This window comes from Trichophyton benhamiae (genome assembly GCF_000151125.1).
Source record: "Trichophyton benhamiae CBS 112371 chromosome Unknown contig01989.5, whole genome shotgun sequence".
NCBI classification, from domain to species: Eukaryota; Fungi; Ascomycota; class Eurotiomycetes; order Onygenales; family Arthrodermataceae; genus Trichophyton; species Trichophyton benhamiae.
In genome coordinates this window covers 1,645,344-1,665,993 of record NW_003315112.1, presented here as the reverse complement: position 1 = coordinate 1,665,993, position 20,650 = coordinate 1,645,344, and the positions used below count along the sequence as shown (strand labels likewise).

The 20,650-nt window shown below is 46.5% G+C and overlaps 7 protein-coding genes across 7 annotated transcripts; 3 read left to right on the top strand and 4 right to left on the bottom strand.

The window, feature by feature from the left end:
- Positions 1–488: 488 nt before the first annotated feature.
- Positions 489–1,151, top strand: ARB_05282 (uncharacterized protein; the record flags this gene model as incomplete). Its single annotated transcript, XM_003016942.1, has 2 exons — positions 489–747; positions 811–1,151. The coding sequence occupies 2 exons, from the start codon at positions 489–491 to the stop codon at positions 1,149–1,151; spliced, it is 600 nt and encodes a 199-aa protein (XP_003016988.1).
- Positions 1,152–1,519: 368 nt separating this feature from the next.
- On the bottom strand, positions 1,520–4,264 carry ARB_05281 (uncharacterized protein; the record flags this gene model as incomplete). Its single annotated transcript, XM_003016941.1, has 2 exons — positions 1,520–3,732; positions 3,790–4,264. The coding sequence occupies 2 exons, from the start codon at positions 4,262–4,264 to the stop codon at positions 1,520–1,522; spliced, it is 2,688 nt and encodes an 895-aa protein (XP_003016987.1).
- Positions 4,265–4,758: 494 nt separating this feature from the next.
- Positions 4,759–7,847, top strand: ARB_05280 (uncharacterized protein; the record flags this gene model as incomplete). The annotated part of the gene is made up of 4 exons (XM_003016940.1): positions 4,759–5,266; positions 5,385–5,667; positions 5,730–6,753; positions 6,909–7,847. The coding sequence occupies 4 exons, from the start codon at positions 4,759–4,761 to the stop codon at positions 7,845–7,847; spliced, it is 2,754 nt and encodes a 917-aa protein (XP_003016986.1).
- Positions 7,848–9,600: 1,753 nt separating this feature from the next.
- ARB_05279 (uncharacterized protein) lies at positions 9,601–10,230 on the bottom strand (the record flags this gene model as incomplete). Its single annotated transcript, XM_003016939.1, has 1 exon — positions 9,601–10,230. The coding sequence occupies one exon, from the start codon at positions 10,228–10,230 to the stop codon at positions 9,601–9,603; it is 630 nt and encodes a 209-aa protein (XP_003016985.1).
- Positions 10,231–13,499: 3,269 nt separating this feature from the next.
- Positions 13,500–13,625, bottom strand: ARB_05278 (uncharacterized protein; the record flags this gene model as incomplete). The annotated part of the gene is made up of 1 exon (XM_003016938.1): positions 13,500–13,625. The coding sequence occupies one exon, from the start codon at positions 13,623–13,625 to the stop codon at positions 13,500–13,502; it is 126 nt and encodes a 41-aa protein (XP_003016984.1).
- Positions 13,626–14,080: 455 nt separating this feature from the next.
- On the top strand, positions 14,081–15,209 carry ARB_05277 (uncharacterized protein; the record flags this gene model as incomplete). The annotated part of the gene is made up of 2 exons (XM_003016937.1): positions 14,081–14,486; positions 14,560–15,209. The coding sequence occupies 2 exons, from the start codon at positions 14,081–14,083 to the stop codon at positions 15,207–15,209; spliced, it is 1,056 nt and encodes a 351-aa protein (XP_003016983.1).
- Positions 15,210–15,431: 222 nt separating this feature from the next.
- On the bottom strand, positions 15,432–20,058 carry ARB_05276 (uncharacterized protein; the record flags this gene model as incomplete). Its single annotated transcript, XM_003016936.1, has 4 exons — positions 15,432–16,027; positions 16,175–16,825; positions 16,880–19,663; positions 19,758–20,058. The coding sequence occupies 4 exons, from the start codon at positions 20,056–20,058 to the stop codon at positions 15,432–15,434; spliced, it is 4,332 nt and encodes a 1,443-aa protein (XP_003016982.1).
- Positions 20,059–20,650: the final 592 nt, after the last annotated feature.

The window sequence follows — 20,650 nt, the reverse complement described above, 5'->3', positions numbered from 1 at the left end:
TGCATTGACGGGCTGGAGCCCTTCCTTGACATCACACTTGGCGTAAGCCTATCAAGTGTGATCAAGCTGTGATATGTTGGATGAAGGTTGTGAAAACTCTCGTCGCAGCGCCATGATTGGCTGCTAGTCCTGATGCTTGATATCCCTGGGCGCTTAACAGCAGTTCTAAATTGGGAACCGGGCCGTCCGTTGCAGCCATTCGACAGCAGCACCAAGACGCCGGCCCTAGGGTTCTGTGCCTTCGACGTTATTTCTGGCGGCGGGGCGACGCTGTGCATTCTTCCTATATAGACGATGGTTCGCCCATCTTTATACCATCTACAATCCCTTGAATCCATAACTAGCTAATTCCTACCGTCAACACGAAAATCGAGCAAGGGTGCTGCCACTACTGTCCTTACCTGATCTCTCTATAGTGCCCTGGCTTCTGTTCTAGTTATCCTTATATACTGTTGGTGTCGGAGACTCACGAAGCCAGGAACACAAGAATGACGAACTCCCCCTTTTTCCGTCTTAATCTACTGCCCCTGTCGCTATTTTCGCTGCTGGTATCAGGACTTACAGGAGCTGTTCCAGCACCACATCCTGATTCAACAGACTATGAAGGGGTTGTTCCTGGAAGCCTTGGAGATGCTGGTTCGGACGGATCCACGGGTTCATCTGGAGCAGAGGGCGGATCAATCAAGATACCAAAAGGCGGCCTAATAGCAATCATCATCGTGGTGGTAATTGTTGTTATAATTGGAAGTAGGTCTAATCCCTTTTATAAAATCCATTTTCTGATGTATCCATCAATCTAACTATTCATAGTAACTACCGGTATCCTTTTCTACCAAGCAAAGCGGAGACAATGGACAATGAGAGAAACGATGCGATACTCAGTTCGCAAGGTCGCCGAATCCATCAAATCTCCATTGACGCCCACATTCAGAAGCCGTGGTCAATACCCAATGACCCCCGCGGGAGCCAAGGCAGTGGCATCACGGCAACCCAAGTCCTCACTACAGCCCAAAAATCCAATGTCTCACTATCAAAACCGCCTGGCTAAGCCGACTGATCAATACCCGCGTGTGGCTGAGGGAGAGAAAGGACGCAGTGGAAAACCAGATTTTAATTTCTCCAAGCTTCTTTCATCCAAGGACAGTAGATGAGGGAGCTGGTATTCGAACATACTCATCAGAAATTTATGCCGCAATGTGAAGCCTGGTTTATGCTTTTCTTCTAAGGGATTGTCTAGAGTAAAGGTGTTTAGCTGTCTGTCAACGGTTTTGCTTTTAGATATTTTTTTAATGATACCATTTTATACGCACCGCATGTAAGGCTACACTATTAACCACGATAGCGTGTTCTGCTTCTCGTTGTAAATATACGAGCAATACACTCAAACAGTAGAGCTTCCAAACAAGCTAGATATATAAACCATGAGGCCGCCAATATACATTATCCAATTAATGCAACAAATGAAATGCCCCTCCAATGTAGACAACTCCGTAAGGCCATGCAGTAAACCAGTAGCAGTTTATGTTAGCAATGAAATAGAACTGCTCGCGCGTGAAATCCTCCGATACTCTGACACCTTTGGGCTGACCGCATTCTTTATATTAGCGACATTATCATCATCAATGGAGTCATGATTATACGGTCCTCTCTGCCGAAGTCTGGCCTCTTCTGCCTCCACCTCTTCTGCGCTCGTCATATAATAGTGTTCTTCCTTCTCGTCCATGGAAATCATCCATCGCTGCGTAAGTTGCTTGCCTTCTGGCCCGGCACCACAGGCTCCGCTAACATGGATGCTAGGGGGACTATTAAGAGCGAGGGCCAAAGTATTTTGAGGTTCGGTGAAATCTGTCAGCTGGACGCCTCGGAAGGCTAAGTACAAGTACACTGAACAAATCAGATTTGTGACCAGGACGAGTGCTAGCACGGCATAAAACACATTTTGCCATGCTGGTGAATTCGCTCCCGAGGCGTAGTCCGACGCCCATACTGTAGCGTGGAACTGTTCGTACATGGGCTCATGATGTCCAGCCATCCGTGCATCAGCGAAAGTCTTTCTATGGTTGAATGTAGCATCCTGTGTCCCAAGTAATAGGAGTGAGCTGGCCATTGCTGCCAAGGCTTCAGCAACAGATGGGAGATGGGGATCCAAGGATGAAATGTTTGTCTTGATGTCTGAGTTGGATATTAGCTGCGATAACAGCCGAGCATTGCTTCCATAGCCATCGGATAGGCCTGTGTTTAATGCAATAGACCTGGCCCATTCCTCAGCAACGTTTTTCCAATCTTTATCAATCATAATTGGAGGTACATCTGGGACAACGGATTGGTATGTCATTGAATCCGCTGCCTTACCACACTGGGAGTAAAGAACACCTCCACTAGAAGCCGCTTCATATTTTGTTAGGCATTGAGGTGTCAGGCCTCCCTTCATCTGGCATAAATAGTGAGGTGGATATATCGACGGAGGGGATGTCCCTAGAAGGTAGATTGAGTTTGTCTCGAATCTCCCTGTCACATTGATAATCGTGTTATATTCCAGTGGAATCTTGGGAAATATAGGTGGTCTTTGGCCTCTATCGCCAAATTTCTCCCCAAATTCAAAAATGTCATCGACCACAGTAGCATTCAACCAATCCGGGTAATTAGGCATATCGGTTGTCTGATTCATAAGCCAGGTAGATGCATTGAATTCAAAGTTAGGATGAGGCCATTTGGTGTAAATGATGGGAGCTAGTTCTTCCTCCGTCATGCCGGCACAAATCACGTTGACAATCGGTGACGGAACGGCAGCTTTAATATTGAACTCTCCTTGTCCTCCAAGATCCTCTGGCAAACGGATGTTGTTTTTGGGATGTCTAGCTGCCGAAAATATACCAGCGTGCGGCATTGCTGCTGTAACATTGACGACCATCCGGCCCCATTTTATAGAGAGTTCTGTCATATTGTAGGGCTCAATCCAGCTACCTTTGACTGTTGTGTTGTCGTACCAGGTGCCACTTGGCGGAGGGCGTAGAAGCATGTCCGTTGAACCCTGACCAGCACCAAATTCAGTCCAACGCCCCAGATACTGCTCGTAGTTATGAAACGATTTGCCGGAAAATGCAATCTGCATGCAAGTTGAGCCTCGATTCACTGGGTCAACAGCCAGGGGTACCGGGCTTTGGCAGTTGCTGAACAGATAGGTGGAGTTGGCGAATTTAGTGTTAACTTCTCCTGTAAGTTCCCTCGTCTCAGGAATACCGGCCGTGAGTCTAGGCGACACAAGCGCTTCCGCGGCCGTGGTATAAAACATGGCAACGAAGGTCGTTGTCATTGCAATGATCCCTAGCAAGGTAAGGGCCGAATGCTTAACATTTTCCCAGTGAGTGATTAGGGTTCCTGGCTGCATAACCCAGGTACGCATCGACATATCTGCAATTGTGATTCCTCCGGCATTTTTGCCCAAGGCTTTTCGACTGAGCACTTGGCCTAGGAAAGCAACGAAAACGGTAACAAATGACAACTCGATTGTCTTCGCAAACAAGGCACTTAACAAAGTAGCTGTAGACGGTGCCAGGCCTCCTTTGCCCCCGATCCTGTTTCCATAATGCGGTTTTATGCAAGCAACAACAAAGTATATCGCAGAAAATGCCGTTGAATAGAATGCAAGGACTAATATTGCAATCGATAGCCATGCGCTTCGTCGCTGAACAACATGTCTCCGCGTTGGACATTTCACACGCTTCGGACGGTCTATGGAAAGGATGTTAGAATAATTACACATGTAGGTATTTCATATGCTTAACGTACCATATTCCTGTCCATTTTCTGGCTCAACTATGCGAACCGTGTTGGAATCCGAACCATAGGACTGGAAAGATGAATTGAATGAAGGTGATGGGCGATGGTATGCTGTAGTGAAGTCTGGAGAAGTATCTGCACTCTCTCTTAGCAGCGAAGACTCGCTGAAATGCCTCGAGTGGTGAGATGGATGGTAGCCCAAGTCTGACTCTTCTCCCATTCCACTCACTGGTCCGTTTCTGGGCTGGCCAATCCCTAATCCAAACCCTCTGGACGCTGCATCTCGATAAGTGGGAGGAGTTGCGGGATTCGAGGAGCCATGTGCTTCGTATGAATGAAGATATGGCTCTTCAGCGGATGATAGACGGCGATATGCAGCATTATTCCGCGATGACAATGCAATTGAGTCTCCTCCACGAGAGCGGTTGCTCGTAGTCGGATGGAGGAAGATCTGATCGAAATCGGAATCTCGCCGTGGCTCCATCTGCACAGAGTCCCGGCGAACTCTGGAACGTACTCCGTAAACGTATGTATCTACACTCCCAGGATAGAAGAGATAAAGACCAGAAGAAAACAGAGGAGTGTAGGGCTATCGCAGTAAGTGGGATTTAATTAGTTACAACAATTCCTAAGACAAACAAAGGAGCTGTAACCGTGCCAGAACTGCCAGGCTCGATTTGTTTTGTCCGCAAACAACCGGACAGCAGATATAACCCAGCACGAGAAAAAAGACTCAGCTGGAACAAACAGGGCTGAAAGTAAGCCTGTCACTACCCCGTACCCTTCAGCCTTATATTTAAACAAGGGACGGCCAGGGACCTTTGCAACCTCATGGAGAGATTGCCGGCTGGGTGACAATACGCGAGCTCACAGCCACAGCCTTCCCGTGTTCCCTCAATCATTCTCAAGCTCTCTTAGGGCTGTGATAAGATGGCGCTATGAGACTCTGACAAGTTGAACTGGCTGGTTCGAATGAGAATGGTTGTTTTCCCCGTCATTCAAAGCCAGGCCAACCAAAAGGCGTTTCATTGCTGCGAGCGAATGGAGACTGTCTCGTTCTTGCTGGCTTCTGGTTGGTTTGTTTTAACCAAGCGCCCAAGGCGGGATCCAACTGAATCCTTCGGGCTTGGAGGCGATTTACTGGGGAAAATGTCTCCATCGGAGTTCACCAATCCATGTTCGTTCCCTAGCGTTAATTCTGTCAGAAACAGCATTTCCTTCGTTAAATATTCAATAATGTCCCCGAAGTTCTTCTCATTATTAGGTACCTTTGGTCTTGCTCCAGCTGTATACTCCGTAACTACTCCGTACGGAGTAGTTATCGCTCGTTTGATAATTCTTCATCTTGTCATATTAACAGTCAGAAGCACTCAAAGGCGTGAAAAGCGTTCACCCAGCTCCTCCAACACATTATCCTATACCTATTTATCCCTGGTGCATAGAGACTGGGAGTTGGTTTTGTTAGACTTATCAAATGAAGTCGGAGGTTGGTTCGTTAACTGGCGAGTGGGCTAGTTAAGGTAGTTAGTTATCCCGTGACCTGCGATGGCCAAAAAGGGAAAACATCCAACGTCTTCTCTTGTTCTCCTCCTCCTGACTTCAAGTCTTCAAGATACCAACTAGCAGCATCATGGCTGAGGCTGCTATGCATGACGATGGGCTCTCCCCTACCTCGAAGAAGATACTCAAGGAGTGTACTGTCGAGTTGCCTGCTGCTGCTGTCATAGACAGCCGTGTCTCCTTCGTTGCTAGGCCACCTAGCTCCGGCGCACAGGATGCTGGATTCTACTTTGCAAGGCCAACACTCCCAAGGAGGGCCTTTACTTCGCATCCGCAAACCAGGTCTTCTAGGGCTACTAGTGAAGAGGACAAATGTTTATCTCAGAGGTATCAACATATGGCGCTACTACTTTCCAACTGGGCTGCCCTCGTGCTGACTCTCATTCCAGCCAGGGAGATGATGAGAGGGCATTGCCACCAGATGCGTCATCTCGGGATGAGATGGTTATCGTCCTGGATACCAATTCTGTAGACAGAGCGAAGACCAAATTCCCAGAGAGGGCCAGGACTGTATCCCCTTCGTTAGATAGGGTTACGCCTACCAAACCAACATCAGAAATCGTGCGACCTACTCAAGATATCCCACAATCAAATCTATCCAACAATATAGAAAGAGCTGTTCCTATTAATACCCAGCAAGCTACCGAAGATGAATTATTCAACCTGCTGATACAAAAATTAAAGAAGCGGGAAGAGACTGAAGTAGCGGCATCAAAGTTGATAGATGAGCTAAAAGCAGGCCTCTGTACTGCAGATGACCGCAACAAGCAGCTTACTATTCGGATAAACGAGCTAGACCGTCAGTGCAAAGAGCAGCAAAAGGAAAAAGTTGCCCAGAAACAGTCTGTTGAGCGGTGGAAAGTTAAATTTGGTAAGATAAGGGCCCTCATGGTTGGAATTGCAGATCACCAAGAGAGGCTTCTCAAAGAGTATCGAGCCATTCGAAAAGAACAAGTTTCACTGAACGTGGAGAAGGATCAAATGCATGACAATCTAAACTATCTCACCGAAAGCACCAAAGGGCTGGGAAAGACCATTAGCCAATATAAGGCTCAACTAACTGGGATCATTCATCAGTTCACTGCGGAAGAAGATGCACTTAAATCCCTCTTAAAGTCAAAGGAGTCCCATCTTAAGGAAATAGAGCAGCTATTAGCTGAAAAGAACCAAGCTATTGAAGAAGCAAAAGCCCTTGCTCGAAAAATTGAGTCCGAAAAGTCTGTCCTCGAGTTAAACTCCAAGGAAGTCGAGAAGAGGATACGAGAGGAGCTTTCTAGGGCAAGCTTAATGTCCAAAGATCAAGAGCGTGCTAGGTTCGAACAAGAAAGACACACACTTACTAGAGAAAAACAGCAAGCCGAATCAGAGGCTGCAAAGTGGAAAGAAGAGCTAGAGGCTGTGAAACTATCTTTGGTATGTATGACTTTTCTGCTCCTGCATTACGCTAACAACTTTGAAGGCAGATAGTATTTCAAAACACGAAGAGTTACAGGCTACGGTATGTTTGGACCATGAAGAATTTGATATTCCCTGTATCACTGACGATAACTCAGGTTGTTTCTTATCAGCAGAGGGTAAAAGATATTGAAAATAAATGTGAGGTCGTATCTGTTGCTCATGAACAAGCACTTTCTGCGCTTAAACAGTACCAAACTTCACAAGTAGGCGAGAAAGAGAACGTGCAACAGCAACTTCAAGCTATTCAAAATGAGAATATAATACTGAAGCAGGAAATTTCAACGCTAAAGCTCACCAGCATGACTATTAGGGGAGAAAACGTAACCCTAAAGCAGGAAAATGCTACCCTACAACAGACTAATATAATTAACCACGAGGAAAATGTCTCTTTACAACAAAAGGTTGCAGATACCAAGGCACAATTAGACACTCTCGAGAAAGAGAATGCAAATATTCAGGCAGAGAAACAAGAACGAGAGAAACAAATTACGGATCTCAGCGCAATCAAAGCTACTATTGAGGCAGAGAGGACAATTATCCAAGCAGAAAACACTGTCTTGAGACAGGAGAATGCTGAGGTCAAGGCTAAAAATGCTGCTCTAAAGACCGAAAATGCAGTCCTTACAAAACAAAAGGGCAGGTCTAGCTCTGATCAACCAGCACGCGCCCTCAGCAGTGCTCTGTCTATTACCACACCTAGTGGCTCTGAGAATGCCGGCATTAAGAAAGAGAAAGATGATACATCCACTTCGGCCGAAGCAATCCTCAATGGAATACAGCCAATGGCTGCCGTGCCAGCACAGCGCAAAACACAATTCCATACCCCTTCAGGAGGAAACAAAAAGAAAAGGCCAACCATTGCACCCACGGCTCCTAGACGTCAGTCTCGCATTTCATCTAGATTTTTCGATCCGCAGCCAACTCCAAGTCCTTCGCTTTCTGTGATCACGAATCAACAAGACAGCACAACCTGGACCGTCAACCAGTCTGTAGATACCTTTATGTCACAGTCGAGAGTTCACAGAAGAAAGAGACGTAGAGGTGAGTAAGAAGATAGGCCTTTAATCGCCTCTATTCTAAAATACTGATCATGGAGCAGAAGAAACATTCAACAATAGATTCGGGCAGAAATATGCCTTTCACTAAAAGGTGACGTGGTGTTAATATAAGTATCTACACGAACTTCAGTATAGAATAGTGACGTATATAGAAGGCCTGTGATATGTCTGTTAGGAGTTATACTCAGTTAGCCATAGAATATTGTCAGTTTCACCTATTCAGTCATCCTTGCGTATCTTCATCACTATCGGGTTTAATTTCTACGCAAGCAGTTCGAGTTGCGGAAGGCCCCATTGGGGTGTTAGCAGTGTTAACAAGGCCGGGAAGGTCAAATATGGGCTTGATTTAAGTGCATCCCCAATGCCTTTAATGCTAATAATGATAATAAAGTCAAAAAAGAAGAAAGATGTCCATAATATACAGATTATTCATCGCAGTAACGCCCGGTTTCCTTTGCCTTCTCTATGAACCCGTAAGAGCAGATTGTCACATATGACATCGTTGAGGGATAAATTCATTCCTTCAATCTCTAGAGTATGACCATTCACGGGGAAGAAATCGAGAGTCCATCAATTGAAATCGAGAGTCCATCAATTGAAATCGAGAGTCCATCAATTCGGTCGAATGCGACTTGGTGTGTAGGTCGTCTTATCAAAGGTTCAGATTGCGTGTTCTATTTCCGCCGTTTCGCCTCCAAAAATAACACTTGTTTCTTGACCACGGGGTCATATTTCAGCATGCTGAGCGGACGGCTGGCTCTTGGTCTAGTGAAGGTCTTGTAGTAGCCGGTCATTGCCATGGAGATAAGCCGGACGGCGATCGTTCGAGATTTAGCTATATTCGTAGAAAAATTAGCAATTAAGCATCAAGGTGAAAATACGAGCAGATACTGCTAAAATAATAGGTAACCAACCTTTCTTAGCCATGGTGTGCGGAAGAAAACAGTTAAAACTGGTCGTTCAGTCAACTCGAGCAACAAGTTGCGATTGGCAATTGGAAGTTGAAAGGGAGAAAAAGATTGAATTATCATGTGACCTCGCGGCAACCACGGCGCTTGTAGAATTTCTCGCGCTTGGTGCCTATTTGCCAATAGTGTAGATGCGGCTCCATCAGTGTACTCATCAGGATGCCTCGAAGAGGAAGCAAGAATGCTGATTTCCTTTTTATTATTATTTAATCGAAAGTATCAAAAAATTGGTCTAGTACATAATACATGCTCTGATGCTCAAGGGCGCAACAAAAAAAAGAGAGAGAGAAAGAGAGAGAGAGAGAGCCTGATCGTATCAGAACAAATATCATACATACACTATGTCCTGTGACACCAAATAGATAGAAAGAGTTTGATTCTCCTATTTTTATCCTTGTCCTTACCCCTACGGTGGGGCTTCCTAAGTATAATAGGAAAATAGGGATACAACGGGTAGTAAGCCAGCCACTAATGGGCGGCGAGATGAGTGACACCTAGTTCCGGCACAGATGTGCTCATAGGTGTGGAACGGCTCGACGCAGCAGAATACCATGAGGTGTCCCAAAAGCTGAACATCAGAGATTTCTTCAACCGCTGTTTCGGTGGGAACCTGGGTGTGGGTGTCCGCTCCTCGAGAGGAAGGCTGGGTGGGGGCAATGCCCCTCTGGGATCCAAATAGAGGCGTTATAACTGGGTGCTTGGCCGGAAGTGTTGTGGTATATTGATCCATCAAAGGTAGCCTTAAATCTGTCTGCCTAGTTTCATGGAAGAAGCCTTCACGATAGGTATGTAGATGGGACTCGGATTCCTGACTTAGAAGACGTGGAGTGGTATGTACGAGTGACAAGCTGGCCAGTGGTCTCGTCAGGATAGAGAGTTCCACGACGAGAAAAGGAAAGATCATCACGAGACGTCTCTTTGCCCTTGCGGGAGGATACAACCACGACCGTGCTACTTGAACGCTCGGGTAGTGAGGTGGACGGGGAGGCAGGACTGGATGGAACGTTGTCTTCTCGGGAGCTGCGGGTGTTGTTGGTAGTGTTGATAACTACTGGCTGTGGTTTCTGAAGTTTGGCTAGGAGACCTAGGTCAAGGGCACGAAGAAGGTCACTGACAACGCTGAACTGAGGTGGGATGTCTATCTCCTTCGGTGTGAACTCGATGTCGGCGGCGGCATATGCTTTACCCTCAAGGCTCCGAATACAGAGAATGAAGTTGTGTGCATGTCGAATACCACGGTCACATAGGTTCCTTCCCTGTGTGATGGCCTCTACTGGGTTTGCACAGACTCTGCAGCGGGAAGCGTGTCCGGCATACCGGTCCATGACATGATATTCCTGGCTTAAGGGCATACGGCGGTGGCTAAAGATGGCCGGGGGAGCAGACGGGGAGGTGATCGAAGGCATTGTGAGTGTTGGTGAGGGTCAGTGGTGTTTAACTGGAGATTTGCTGATGTAGTACAAATGAAGTCTTGTAAAGGTAAGCAAGTAATGGGTATCTGTTGTTGTCGTAGTTTGATGTGGAAAAATCTTCCACGAAGGAGGGGTATGACAGGCCTTTTATATTCCGAGGGGGGCTGATGAGCAAGTAAATTAGTTGGAGATATCTTCATCGCAGCAACTAAAAAAGCTCAGACCCGTTTAGACTTTCAAGCCAAGCCTCCTGTAAGTATCCGCGCTGGGCAACCCTATTTTACGAGATCGTAGGATGCAGCTTGGATGCAGCTTGCACCCAATAGTCGTGCTGCGGAGTGAGGCTTAGCCAATCGAAGAAAACCATCTTGCTGGTGCCTATTATTACTAATGAGAATCAGCCAAGCGTGAAAGGTGGATGCCTAAACCCTCACACCCTCCACGCTCCAGGATGTGTGCGCAGCCAGCTGGGATATGCAAGGCGGAACATTCCATTGCATTGACACTAGTTAGGTTCGCAGCAGGAGCCGATGAGAGTTGGTTTCCCACGAAATTCACGCCGAGGTTGACCTTATCGCCACCAACTCCTCAGGGGGGTATCATCTTTTTTTTTTTTTTTCTTTGATCAGGTCAATCATGCTCTCGTCCAAGGCAAACTGATACTGTTCTCAAAATAAGGAAGTTACTGTGTCTCCAAAATATCTCTCCGTGAACCAACTGGCTATTCACTGCGGCCTAGTTCAACATTTTCGCCATCCACATAAAGAATGAAAATAATAATAATAATAATAGGTCATGGTTGGGGTGTCTCTCGTTGTGTGTGCGAGTCGATTGCCGGATGACGCAGAACTCAAGGAAAGTTACCTTGGCCTTTGTCTGTTCTTACTGCCTGGTGCATGGGGTGACTAGCATTGCCCAATAACAGTTGTCGAAATATTGAACATTCACTCCTCAAGCTAGCTATTGAGTAAGATGGGTTCAACCCTTTCATTCGCTCAGATGACCACTCATAGTTTTTGAGGGGGTGATGACCAGGCAGCGCAAATCGTCTCACTGAGTCACTTGCAGATACACTTTGCAAACTCGCTTACGCCCACGCCCGAGCAGTTGAGGCTCAAGCATGCTCTGCCTGCCTTTCTTTTAGCGTCAAAAGCCACATCTCGCGATGGATGAGGCTGGTGAGAGCTAAGTACTTAGTTGGGGGGGGGGGGAGTAAAACATCATACAGAGCTGCAAAGAACGTAACCCGTATTTGAGCATCTTTCGCGCCGAAGCCACACCCGGGGAGCCAGAGTTGTCCATCCGGGTTCATGTCCTTAGTCTGACTCGAGCCACAGACTAACAAACGAGCGAGGCTGGTGCTGGCCCCCTTTTCCCTCCTTGCACCGCCTCTGCCCTCCCAGCAGACTGACCACCCCAGCTGAGATGAACCTCAGACTTGCCGCGAATGGCTAGCGTCTCTCTTCCGAGCCTGAGCCCTCGCTTGTTGGCTGTCAGGGGCAGCACTCCTGTCCTCCCTCCCAACATCTCGCGCTTTGCTTCTTCTTCTTCGCGTTGGTTGTTGTCTTTCGCTTGCTCCTCGCCGGCTTTTCGATGTTTGACGTTGAAAAAAGGCGTTTCTATTTTTGCACGGTCACATGACACGAGCAAACAAAACAAACTTCTATTTATGGCTCTTTCTTTCTAAGCGCCAACGTCGAGCGTCAACAACGACAACAAGCAACGTTGGCCATACAAGACATCAACTGACAGCCATTCTGCGACAAGCACGGCCAGGGGGGGTTAAGGGGCCGGTTTGAGCCACAGAGATGGGTTGGGTCGCCTGCTCTAGAGGGTGTCCTTCCGCGCTTGCGCCTCAAACTCTCTGTTGCTCCCAGCACAGGCGATGATCTCCAAGCCGGAATGGAGACTTTTTCTCGTGTCCAATAGACCATTCCATAATAAGAAGACAAGAAGCTCGGTCTATAGAGTGAGAGCCGCTACAAAATACCCTTGATACTTAGAAGTGACAGCCATAATTGGGTTTCCTTAGTCGTGGGGGTTGGGGATATGCTTTGGAGGAATCGTGCTAGACGATTCTCCCTACCAAAACTTCATATTTGTTTTCGTATCAGCCTTGCAGTGAATAAAGATTTCTCTGTGTTGACGTCACGGAGGGAACTTCCAACTTGGGGTGGTGCAGACATTGCAAATCGCCTGTGCCATATCACTGATGACATGCTATGCTTTCGTGCCTTGTTACCGTGCCGACCCCTATGGTGACCCTCTTCGACATCTCATGTGTTCAGACCCAGAAATTCTGCCTTGCATTGCTCTGGTTTTAGTGACCACCAGTCCAGGCCAGAGTATGCATTTGTTTTCATTTGCCAGTGGCAACAGATCCCCAGAATACCTCAAAGATTAGGGAGACTGCATAGCCTACCTACGCCGTACTATCCTCAGTCTAGATTTATTATCCTCCCTCTCTTTCCCACATCATTTTTTTTCCCCCTGTTTCTTTTCCCTGCAGGTTGATCACCAATGAAACTGCGCAGGTTGGCGCTGGCCGCCGGTCTGTGACGTTCATGCATACTCATGTGGTTTATACTCCAGGCAGCAGTGCTCAGATTTTCCCCTCGCTGCTCGTTCCCACCCTTATCCCGGGCCAATAACTCTTTTGGAGTGATGAGCGAGCGGCGTCCATGCAGAATTTCTCTACCATGACTGGATCCTGCTCTCCACTACGGTCTGATATCCACTTCTACTTAGTTTACCTATCTTTCTTTTTCCTCCGTCATCGATGTCTAGAAAGCGCTATTCATTTCCATGTAAGCAGGAATTTGCCCGGGGTGATTAAAATCCCTCCCCCGTATCCTTGTTAACATACCCATACTCTCTCTCGGATGTCTCCCACTCCTTCTTGCTAAGCCCCGGCATCACCGAAGGTAGGATAGGCTCATCACAGTCACAACCATGGAGTAAGGCAACTTTTCATAGGTATGAATGACGCCGCTACTCCGAAGCAACCCGCTGCATCCAGTCTAGTCGTTCTATGCCAAGGTTCAGGCCTTTTACCAAATCTTCCGCCATACAGTGGTGTTGAAAATACGTCAATCCTACCGGCTGGGGTAAATTGACTATGTTTGCTTTCAAAATACGGCCACTACTTGCATATTGCTGCGGTTGCTGACCTGGTCAAGCAACCGGAAACAAGGCCTCCTCCGTAAGGATGGCATATCTAGCCTTATCTCATAAAACCAACACGGAGGAGTCATGGCCTGACATTATGTCAGGAAGACTGAATATTTCTGGCTGCGGCGTCCTTCCTCCCATCCCTTTTCCTTTTTCTTCCCTTTTTTTTTTTTTTTTTTTTTTTTCTTGTTCCTCTTTTGTGGCTGCTCTTCCTGCATGTTACCTAGTACAGGAAGAAACCCTAGTATAGCACGGCGCCATTTGGTCACAAAACGCGGCGCTACCACTCATAGCCCGGACCATATATCTGGAATATACATAGCTATAGTGTCCCGACTCAAAGATGCCTAACTAGTATCCTTCTTCATGAGCACTGCCTCACTACATAGCCATTGACCTCCTGGCTGCGTTTATGCATTCTATTTCTCGTTCAGCTTTCATTTGCCGCATTGCTAGACGCAAGCGTTACTGTAGGGACGGGGGACTATTTACGGCACTTGCCGTGCTAGAAACAATTTGTTTACTGTATGGAAGCTGTTGACATAAATCCAGGTGTATATCACATATTTCCAACCCAGTTCTCAACTAATATTGTCTGACATAGAGCATTTCACCGTTAGGCAAACTGTCGAAACTAGATCCCCGGAGTCGAATTTTACCCCTGACGAATATGATGAAGGTCCAAGAAGATGAGAGACAACGGGTTTTCCAGGCATACCGGCCACTCTTCGTTGGAGAAAGCGCGTTGATACGAAAGAAAAAGGCGATAATTAAGAGAATTGAGTCTCTCAAATGTCCTGATGCTGATTTGATTATGAACTTAGGCCGGGACAAAATCGTGGATATCTTACAGTCGCTGTTAACAGATGATGCTTTTGCCCCCAAACTTATAGCCAAAGAACCTCCAAGTGCAATATTGCTTCGTCAACAAACAAAAAAGGGAGCTAATGTTGACATATCGGCTCTTTCAAAGCCGACAGAACCAAGTTGCGATAATAGGGGGTCGGGAAAAAAAGATCAAAGCGGCGATATAGATGAAAATGTGGCTGATAAAGACCTGGAGAACTCCTCTTCTAAAGGTATAGGTCCTCTCTATGGCTACGCGCTCAGATACTTATGAAAGGTTGTGTATACTGATTGTTGTGTGTGTAGATGAAGTCGCAAGCCAAAATTCCTCAGATTATAGCTCGACAAATCTCTCCCATGCCCCATTCCCAATACAACATCTAGTTCTCACGAAGACCCAGACTCTCCTCGAGCAGGCATGCTTCGACTTTGCGTCCAAATGGGCTACTGAGCTGATATCAACGGAGATGTGGGACTGTCCAGAAGCCATTGAGCTGAGTAAATGGACCTTGGCCTTAAACAAAGTCATCCACAAAATTCCTATTCACGCCTTTAATGCCGAGGACTATCCGAACATAAGGTCAATCCTCCACTCTGGTTATGAGATCCGGAACATCGCTGTTCACCGTAAACGGATAAGCCTTCAGAAGCTCGAGGATATCACGCAGGCTGCGATTTTGTTTCTGCGAGCAATTCGTGATAACAACAGAGAGCTCCAGCTCTCCAATGTGCATGCTGTGATGAGTGTATTTATGTGGTCGTTAGAGTCCCGACGGCAGATCATCGAAGCTCGGTTTCGGGAAGAACTCGGGGACATACAGCGCCATCGTAAGGCTCTGGATCTGAGGGAAAAAGAGGCTGACGAAGCTATGAGAAAGGCGAATGCGAATGTTGACGACCTAACCAGGTACATGCTGGAGCATTCTCTACGGGAAATATTCGGTGGAAAAGTGTAGCTGCGAGAGATATCCGAAGTAACTTTGACCACAGTTGTGAGCGTAAATGTGTTAATAGAATGGCGGGTTTTGAATTTTGAGCATGCATATGTGGCGGAATTTCTATTCGCACCAGTCCTAGCCAAGGCGGGAAATGAACAACTTACAATCGCATTGACATGAATTATTCCCTAAGAGTTAAATATTCAAGGGTATCAAAAACCAACAGTGACATTGAGCACTCTATAATATACATCCTAACAACTCCTGTCCTTTAATAGCAGTAGAAATGTGCCAGGGAAGGCCATTATTTCCCCGAGAACAGACAAGTCCTCTTGTCCTAGTCAGAGAAGACATATCCCGAAATATACTTAGTAAATCCTTCAGGACGATGCTGGGAGGAATTCGACTTTGGAGATGTATCAGATTAACCATCAAAGAAGCTTTCCAGTCAGTGTCACTGGTGCCGCTACGATGAATAAGATATCCATTTGCAAGAGCCGGCTTGTAATTGGTGAACGAGTGGGAGTTATTTAAACGCTGTGATAGAACCAAGGCCCAGGAATCATCAGACTTGTCGACTAGGAGTGTTTCAGTATTTGTTTCCACCGATATCTGGGTAGGGTGAACCTGAAAGTGGGATTGGACCTGAGGTTGGGATGGTTCGGATGAAAAATTTGTTGTATTGGCTATATTGGGTGGGGTTGGGGCACTGGTTGATGGATCGGGAGAAGATATGCTGGGTTTTGGAGTAGAAACCGGAGTTGACATATTGCCAGATTGGTAGAGGGCGTTCAGTTGAGGCGGCGGAGGAGGTAGCTTCAGGTGAAGGTTTGGTTCTATATTTACGGTAAGTAGGATTAGATCCACGAGACCGGAGCGATGTTGGTTGTGGCGAGCCGCAAGATTCGTCCAAGCTATACCAAGTGGTCAGTACTTTTTTCTTTTCATAAATAACAGCCTTAGGGCAAGAGCTGGATTTATACCTGTTATTTCCTCGGCATCCATTGGCTCATCCTTTGCAAGAACAACACGCCAACGACAGCGAGACATTCCTGTCATGTCCACGGTCACTTGCCAAATGTCTTCTCGAACTTCAGCTAGTGGTCTACAAGTATGAGAGACGTCTTGTCGCAGTGAGTATGACAGGGTTAGCTGGCGCAAGCCTAGGTTATCACACCATGCCGCAGTAACCCACCGCTGATCCTGACTAACAGAATATGCCACATGGCATGCCTGTCCAGCATCCATGGGAGAACCTTCCTCTGAGGTTAACCGGAAAGGAATCATCTTTGGGACAGATGTTGCTAGGGTAAATGCAGGAGCGCCCGCAAACATATCCGATATGGGATCTTGTGGGGGACAGCGGGAGTAGACCTCTAATGCAAGTCGGAGATAGTCATTTTGTGTGGGTATTACCAACGAATCATCACCAGTGATGAAGTCGGATGGGACTATCTGCAACACCAATTCATTGAGGCGACGGACTGAACGCTTGTCAGCCTCTTCCACATATTTACGAAAGAGACGTAAGAAAGCTACACATATATCAACCATCGCTGCACCTATCCTGAAAGGATTAATGATGTACACAACGACGGTTTTGTTGTTCATCGATAGATTTGACAGCGCAGTTCCTATTCCAGTGTTAATACTAATGGAAATTTGGGGAAGGTTTATCTAATACGTACCTAAAGATTCACAGATATGCAGTAACTTCCGCATAATTGATGTATAGTCTAGCTTATCCTGACTCAGGGACCATGGAACCAAACCCTTTGCGTTACCATGACGGGCGAATGTACCAAGATTGGCACCCAAATATGTTAGACCCAGCCTATCAAGGAAGGCATTGGCGCTCTCTTGCATAGACACAGGGTGTAGGCAATAGGAAATGATATCCTTCTTGCCCTTGAGAGGCTCAAGGCCGAATGTCTCCCAAAAGGAGATAGCGGTTGGTAATACTTCGAGAGAGCAATTTCCACGCCTGATTTGCATATGAGGTGGCCTTAAATTAATGATGGCGCCGCCCGTGGTATCCTTTATTTGCTGGCTGGGTCCAATGTCACTTATGGATGCATAACACTTAAGGCTGGGCCTGCGAGATTGGCCCAGTGCGTTGATGTCATCTATTGATGCCTGCCAAATATCTTTCTCATTCTCCTCATAAGTGATCTCCGTTTTATGCGTTAAAGTAGATTGAGTTATTTGGTCGACCAAAAGCTGTGCCACATGGAGCGTCTCATCTCGACCGCAGAGAGCTGAGCGAATGCTGGGTTCAAACGCTGTAAAATAGCTTGACAATAACCAATCAGTAGCTGGGTAGACAAGCCCAGCTAATAGCACATCCTCTTCCAAATCAGAGTGTGTTGTGTAAGGTTTTCTAACATTAAATCCAGGACTTTGTAGAGAGGAACTAACTGAGAAGATTTCTTCCAAATCTCCCCTCCTCAACCTGTTATCGATGGGATCTACAGGGCGCATCTTATTGAATCCAGCCTGTTCATAGTGATTCCCTGAAACAGAGGACGTGGAGGAGGTAGAAGACGAGCATCGTTCGCTGTCTGCGCTATCCAAGCGTTCGTTGATTTTATGAGGGTATGTCTGCTGCCCTAACTTATAGAATGGTACTGACGGATCATTAACCATGGGTATTTTCGTCGTATGTGAATCGGCATTGTGATTGAAGGTTTTATGATCAGGGAGGAACCAGAATCTACCATCAATCCCATATTTTCTGTCGGAGAAGTCCAGCTCATGTTGGAACGATATTGCGTCATAACGACCTTTATGTTGCCCTGGTTGACTGCTTGCTTCCACTGGAAGGTTTGTGGCAGGGGTTATCGTGTTTTTGGGCTTCTCTGAATTCCCTTTAGGGCTTGAAAATAAGATACGTTTTACCCCTGATGGGCTTAGTGGTGGGCTTATTGGACGTTCCGTATTCCTATGTGTGTCGGCCTCTCTAGTCGTGGGTTCGCTGCTTTTAATTCCACTGTGTCCTTGATCTGTGCCTTCTTCCACAGCATTGTTTAACATTGGAGTTTGCATTCTATGGGGCTCGGTAGGCGGAGCTGGTTCTAGAGAGGCGAGTGACTCACTCATCTCTAGATCTGGCTTTGATTCTGCTGTGGGATGGTCTGATATGACAAAATTATGGCTCGGGTTCCCAGAGTCAACATCCAAGTTGGTGTCAGAGAGTCCAGGCTCGTCAAAAAAATTGAAATCCGCCTCAGTAATTCCTTTGTTATCAAAATTGTCATCCATCTCTTCGAATAAGTCATCATCGGCCGTGTCATACATCCCAGTACCGGCACCAAGCCCAGGAGACGTTGCTTCTAGCAAAGATCGGGTATTAGGGTTTAAGGATTCGGTTATGTTAGCATCGGGGTCCTCCCTAGAAATATGGGGTAATTCAAGAGGGTACTGCCCGCCAGAGTGGTCGGAAGAAAGTTGCCCGAGGCCTAATGCACCTCCTGGAGGAGTTGGATATACCGTAGCTGGATGGAAATCTGGATATACTAATGCTCTTGCCATGCTCTCAGTTGTGTTTGGGATATCAATTCCATCGGGGGATGCCAGTGTTTCGCTTTGAGGGTGTTGCTCGGGGTGCTGAGCTACATCTGATGCAGCATTCCGTGATAAAACTTCGTCTCTAGGTACAGAGCATTTTAACCACTGGCGAGCATACTGTAGAGGGCCCAGACTGTCGCGGGATAAAGTCTCAGCTCCTTGAATTGGAGAGCCAGTGGGGAAACGGGATTTTTTGAAACATAACTGTGCTGGCCAGTAAATTCTTCGGGTACCAGTAGCCTTACCCTGGCCTAACCGTTGATGACGGGTTACCACTTCAACCTGTACCCATCTCATGTTATCTGATATTCCTATAGGAACTCCCGTTCTCTCAAGCCAGGAGCAAACCGCCAATTTCCATGGGTCCTGTACCTCGCCAGAGAACCCATTCCTTGAACCATGTATGTTGGAATGATATGAGTTGCCGGTACCGAGTGCATATTCACTACCCCCTATACCTATATACCTTGCTATTGTTCCTGTGGGAGCAAGCCATATATCGTCATGCAATCGTAATTCACCAATGCTACTGACCACAGGGCCTTCTGAAAGTTGGCTTATCCCAGGTTGGGATCTGGATCGAAGCGATATGACCACCTTGCCACTTTGGGACAATTCTATATCCAGTGTTGAAAGAATGGAGGCAGAAGCACCGCCAGGGGACATGTCGGGGTCTGCGGCTGTGAAGAAGGTCCGTTTCCCGAGGGGTATGGCCCTATAACGCTTAGTCAAATGAAGCGACAGTGACCAGGCTATTGAGCTAATGAACGACGCATATAGAGATGAATGCGTTAGTTCCAAGGATGCGGGTATCTCTAGCTTATTTCTTCTCGATAGATTCTCAGCCAGACTAGAATTTCGGGAGTTTTCTGAGGCTTTGGATAGTAGCTTTTGAGAAAGTTCAGCTACAGACGTAGTTCCTCCACAATATTCTATAAAATCTAGTCAGCAATTATCCTTGTATAATAACATAGGTGTAAAGAAATAAGAGTAGCGTACCGTATATCGGCACCTGCCCAACAATTAGGCCTTCTGCATCCTCGCTCTGATTTGATGCGAATGATTTTAGTCTAGAAAACTCGGTATCAAGGGAGAACACCCAAATTCCAGTTCCATCAGAAGACGGGCACGTAAGACACCCAGCCTCTCGTAGTGCTAATGCACATATTTGGATTTTCTTAAAGAGCTGATTAACGGAAGCCCCAGAGGTCCCAAGATCACTCCCGTTGGAATCAACTCCATAAACTTTCCAGTGGCAGGTTGAGAGTTCATCCTGATTAGATATTAGTGTTAACTGCATCAACATAGCTTGCTGTTGTAAAATAGACATACAAAGACTCGACCGTTGGTTTCCGCTCCGATTGGAAACTCCATGATTGCTAAAAATTTCTGCGCAGAGATAACTTTTCGCCATTGAGAGTAGAAGAACAGAAGAGAAATATGCCCAAAATCCCCGTGGCAGCATCTCTAATAGCAAGATCCAGTAGTGATATGACCATATATGTGACTGGACCTCTCCTTGAAGCCTCCAGGGATGAGAGACCACCTAAGGCATCACGTCACACTTTCAGGGGTGGAAAGTCACATAAAGAGTAGTGGTTCATCCACACGGAATCTGGTATCAATAATGACGACGACTAGAGATGAGACAACCCGTGAACACCAGGAGTTGGATTTGATATCATCATCTTCATCCTCGCGCGTTCGAAAACGTTTTGATTTGACCTTCAATTAAGGTTGCGCTTATGTAAGATAGATCCCCCACGTGATGTAAAGCTTAGATTAAAGTTTAAGATAAAAATAACCTTTTTTTTGTTCGAGGAAATTTTTTGATATTCAACAGGACGAAGAGGAAGTGAAAAGGCAGTGAAAAGGGAGCAGCAGGGTGTTAA